Genomic DNA, 4,320 nt, shown 5'->3' with positions numbered 1-4,320 from the left:
CTTGGCAGCTGCCTGAGGCTAGGTTTGCAGTATGGGCAGAACACTGGATCTACTGAGAAATTCTCACAATTCTCAATGTGACTACCAGATTTTATGCTGAGATTTGTTTTTCAAAAGAGAAGGGAAGTCTTTATTTTTGGTCACTGATGTTATCTTTTCTGCTCCTTTTTGTTTCTCATCCTTTTCACACCCACACTCAACGCTCTGGATGAGGGCAGGGGAGGGGCTGGTTATATGACAATACTAGACCACTTTAAGCCACCATAGGATGGCCAGCAGTCCATAGGATGGCCAGCAGTCATTCTCTGGATATTCAGGGTCGTCCTGCTTAGTGGAGGGGAAGGACGCCTATACCACAATTACCTGTCATCTGAGAAGTCAGCGTAGGCCTGACCTCCCTTGGGGTTTAGTTTCCCCTAAAACTCAAGCAGAGATAGAGCTCTACTTCATCCTGCTCCCTGCGGGATCCCAAAATGGTCCTGTATAATTAGCCTGAAGACATTCCCTGCTGTTTGTTAGTCATGAAAACAAGTAGAAAGCACTAGAAAAAAGAGTAGTTATTTAGAGGTAAATAGCAAGACAAGGTTGGAAATGTTTGATCTCATATATAGATATGGCCTTTGTGTTCCCCAAGTAATTACTTTTGGTTTACTTTTTTCTAAAAATGCACCGAGATTTGAAGGTTAGTAAGAATGAACAATAAAATTAGGTACTAAAAACAAACAAGGCTCTCAGGGGATAGATCCAAATAAGAGAAAGCCGAAGTCCTGGCACTTCTCTTAGTTGCAAAAAAACAGACCTCACAAGTTTTGTCAGCCTTGCTGTATCCGTCAGACTTTCTTTACCTACCCTAATTAATCTGGAGAGGGAATCTGAAAGTTTGAGTCAAAGCCTTTGGTTTTCAGATAAGAGAGCACACCAGCTTTCAGAGAAAATTCCAGATGTCCCTATGTTTCTTCATTATAAAACCCTCTCTGTGATCTGTAGTCCAGAAAACTTTGAATCACATTTCTGCAAGGTACAAATAGCCCCAGTGAAGATGTGTCAGGGTTAAAACACTAATAAACCAAGCAGGTGGTGACCAAATTGGAGAGGATGTTTGATCCTCTCCCAACTTCCCACTGCTGTAAGGACAGAGATCAATAGTAAATCATTTTTTATAGTCAGTTCTCCTGTTTTTTAAGAACAAGAAATCATTTTGGAAGACCTTTTTTTTTTTTTTCTAGCAAGGGCTTCATAACATCAGCACGCAGCTCACAAAATAGAAGAACAGAAACCACATCCAGAAATAATCTTCTCCCAGCCACTTATAATGGATTATGTTAAAAGGGCCATTGACTAAATTAGTGTGGTGGTGTTTCATAAAAAGTTATGTAAATCTTAAAGGGAGGTAACGCTCTTCTCATTATACTTGGGGATGAGGAGATTGTGAGACAAGATTTTGCTACAGAACAGTGGCTTTGCTTCATTTCTTCTTATGCCACCAAATTTAACAGACAATTTGAATAAAACTGTCACCTCACATACTCATATAAACTGGATCTTATTGCCAGTTGGGGCCATACTGAAAAGCACGAGACTAATGGAGCCAAACTCCCCACAACTGTTTGATCAATTTGCTATACCTTTACTTTTTTAATTTTTTTTAGAAGAGCGAAGTTGCATTTTCATCAGCGCTTACTCAACCAGGAGATAGTAGAAAGTTCTTACTACTCTTTTTAAACTTGTAAATGGGATTCTTTATCTCAGAGGCCCAATCACGATTTCAAAGAGAAAATTTTTATTTTTAAGAGATTCTTTCTTTGGCCTCGCGTCACAAGTGCGGCGGCCGTGCAGCCGGCAGGACGGCGAACCGTCTGGCCTATAGCCTCCATCTTCGGTTAAGGACATGACCAACCAGTACAGTATTCTCTTCAAACAAGAGCAAGCCCATGATGATGCCATTTGGTCAGTTGCCTGGGGGACAAACAAGAAAGGAAACTCTGAGACAGTGGTCACGGGATCCCTGGATGACCTGCTGAAGGTCTGGAAATGGTCTGATGAGAGGCTGGACCTACAGTGGAGTCTGGAGGGACACCAACTGGGTGTGGTGTCCGTGGACATCAGCCACACCCTGCCCATTGCTGCCTCCAGTTCTCTTGATGCTCATATTCGTCTCTGGGACTTGGAAAACGGCAAACAGATAAAGTTTATAGATGCAGGACCTGTGGATGCCTGGACTTTGGCCTTTTCCCCCGATTCCCAGTATCTGGCCCCAGGAACTCATGTGGGGAAAGTACACATTTTTGGTGTGGAAAGTGGGAAAAAGGAATATTCTTTGGACGCAAGAGGAAAATTCATTCTTAGTATTGCAAATAGCCCTGACGGGAAGTATCTGGCCAGTGGAGCCATAGACGGGATCATCAGTATTTTTGATATTGCAACTGGAAAACTCCTGCACACGCTGGAAGGCCACGCTATGCCCATCCGCTCCCTGCCCTTCTCCCCGGATTCCCAGCTCCTTGTCACTGCTTCAGATGATGGCTACATCAAGATCTATGACGTACAACATGCCAGTCTGGCCGGCACGCTGAGTGGCCACGCATCGTGGGTGTTGAATGTTGCCTTTTGTCCCGACGACACTCACTTCGTTTCCAGTTCATCTGACAAAAGTGTGAAAGTTTGGGATGTTGGAACAAGAACGTGTGTCCACACCCTCTTCGACCACCAGGATCAGGTCTGGGGAGTAAAATACAATGGAAATGGCTCAAAAATTGTGTCCGTGGGTGGTGACCAGGAAATTCACGTCTACGATTGCCCCGTGTAAACACCAGAGTCTCACAGGCTGGTGTGTAGATCATGACATTCCTTGCCTTTCTAGCATTTATTGGAGCAGAAACAAATTTTGTAGATACAGGATCAATCTTTTCATGTTCTGTTATTGGAAATGCTATTCATACTTGAACATAAAGTGTTTATAACACCAAAACAAAAAAAAGAGATTCTTTCTTTAATTGGTTACTTAGTCTGTTCTAGAAAACTGTACAAACTCACTGGAATTACCTTGATCTATATGGTTCAAGAAAGGGCAAATCCTACCAGAAGGAACACAGCATGGACATTGGAATGCAGTTATCTGGATAATAATACTTAACAACTTAGGCGGATGAAGTACTTCCCCTTTAATGCCTCAGTCCACACTTCACTCTGCTATCACTATGCTAGTCGCATTACGTTCAGAGGCAATCAGATGCATGCGACAATTGCTTTTTAAGTACCACAGAACTCGCTGCAGTAATTTGGTTGGTTCCAACCATTCTCCAAACAAAAATATTTGTGCTAAGTATGTTTTAACACAAAGGCTCCGAGTTTGTAAATTATTGTTTATTATTATTATTATTATTATTATTGGAAACTGACATACACATTCCCCTGCACTCCACCACCCTGCATTGAAAATGTAACAGAAGCAAAGATTGAGAAGAAGCTGGAAGAAATGAAGAGCCTTTCCCACATTTTGAAATGCCCAGAATAGTAATGCACATATATTGTATATGCAATAACCCTGCAGTAAAGAGAAAGACATACAGAAAAGAGAGTGTTGCATAAAAGCTTGGGTAACTGTACATTTCAGATAGTAAGGGGAGATGTCAAAGCGTTTTGTTATTTGTAGTACCCGTTTAACTGTAATTCTATATTCCACATTATGTGAAAATCTGAGTTTAAGCAAAGTTAGATTTTTTTCTCTTTAATTGCCCAGGTACTGTGCCCAGAGATAGGGCTGTAGCTATAGAGGGACCCCAAGGGCCACAGGGAGTGACTGATTAGGTCAATACTGAATCCTCTCTGAACCAGGAGGATGGCTTTCACCTGGCAGCCTTGCAAAGTTGTTCTCCCTTCCGAGTCCCTTTCCTACAAGCAGAGTCTGCCCCCACGTGGTGAAAGCAAGAGGCTGCTCCTGATTTCCCTGGAGCCTCTTTCTCTACCTCAGCGGAAGAGCATCTATAGCAACCCATGCCTTTTGACCACCATCCTACCTTTGAGCTGCTTTTTACTGCCTCTCTCCCCTCTGTCCCCTTCCCCCTTTCACTCTTGTTCTCTTTCCTTTTGTCTTTCTTTTTCTTCCCATCTACTTCTTCCTTCCTCCTTGCCTTCCAGAGCCTTCCACAGTATTAATATTTAGCAGCCCATTCATGAGGGCTGAAACTGATGCAGACCTTCTGTCTGAGGAGAGAATTTGGATTCTGATTTAAGAAATTTAGACAATATGGTTTCAATAAATAATTAAGTAATAATCACCTTAAGGGGTGATACCATGACGTCTAGAGAGCTCAGTACATA

At 42.4% G+C, this 4,320-nt stretch overlaps 1 protein-coding gene across 1 annotated transcript; it reads left to right on the top strand.

Annotated features, from left to right (window-relative positions):
* Positions 1-1,811: 1,811 nt before the first annotated feature.
* LOC113911257 (WD repeat-containing protein 61-like) lies at positions 1,812-2,961 on the top strand. Its single transcript, XM_027573602.2, has one exon. The coding sequence runs from the start codon at positions 1,889-1,891 to the stop codon at positions 2,804-2,806; it is 918 nt and encodes a 305-aa protein (XP_027429403.2). The 5' UTR covers positions 1,812-1,888; the 3' UTR covers positions 2,807-2,961.
* Positions 2,962-4,320: the final 1,359 nt, after the last annotated feature.

Source organism: Zalophus californianus, chromosome 12, assembly GCF_009762305.2.
Source record: "Zalophus californianus isolate mZalCal1 chromosome 12, mZalCal1.pri.v2, whole genome shotgun sequence".
NCBI classification, from domain to species: Eukaryota; Metazoa; Chordata; class Mammalia; order Carnivora; family Otariidae; genus Zalophus; species Zalophus californianus.
The sequence above is the reverse complement of the archived record's forward strand: the minus strand, read 5'-3'. Positions and strand labels throughout refer to the sequence as shown.

Coding starts and splice junctions, on each gene's coding strand:
- LOC113911257 (XM_027573602.2), top strand. CDS start 1,889: ATGACCAACCAGTACAGTATTCTCTTCAAACAAGAGCAAGCCCATGAT.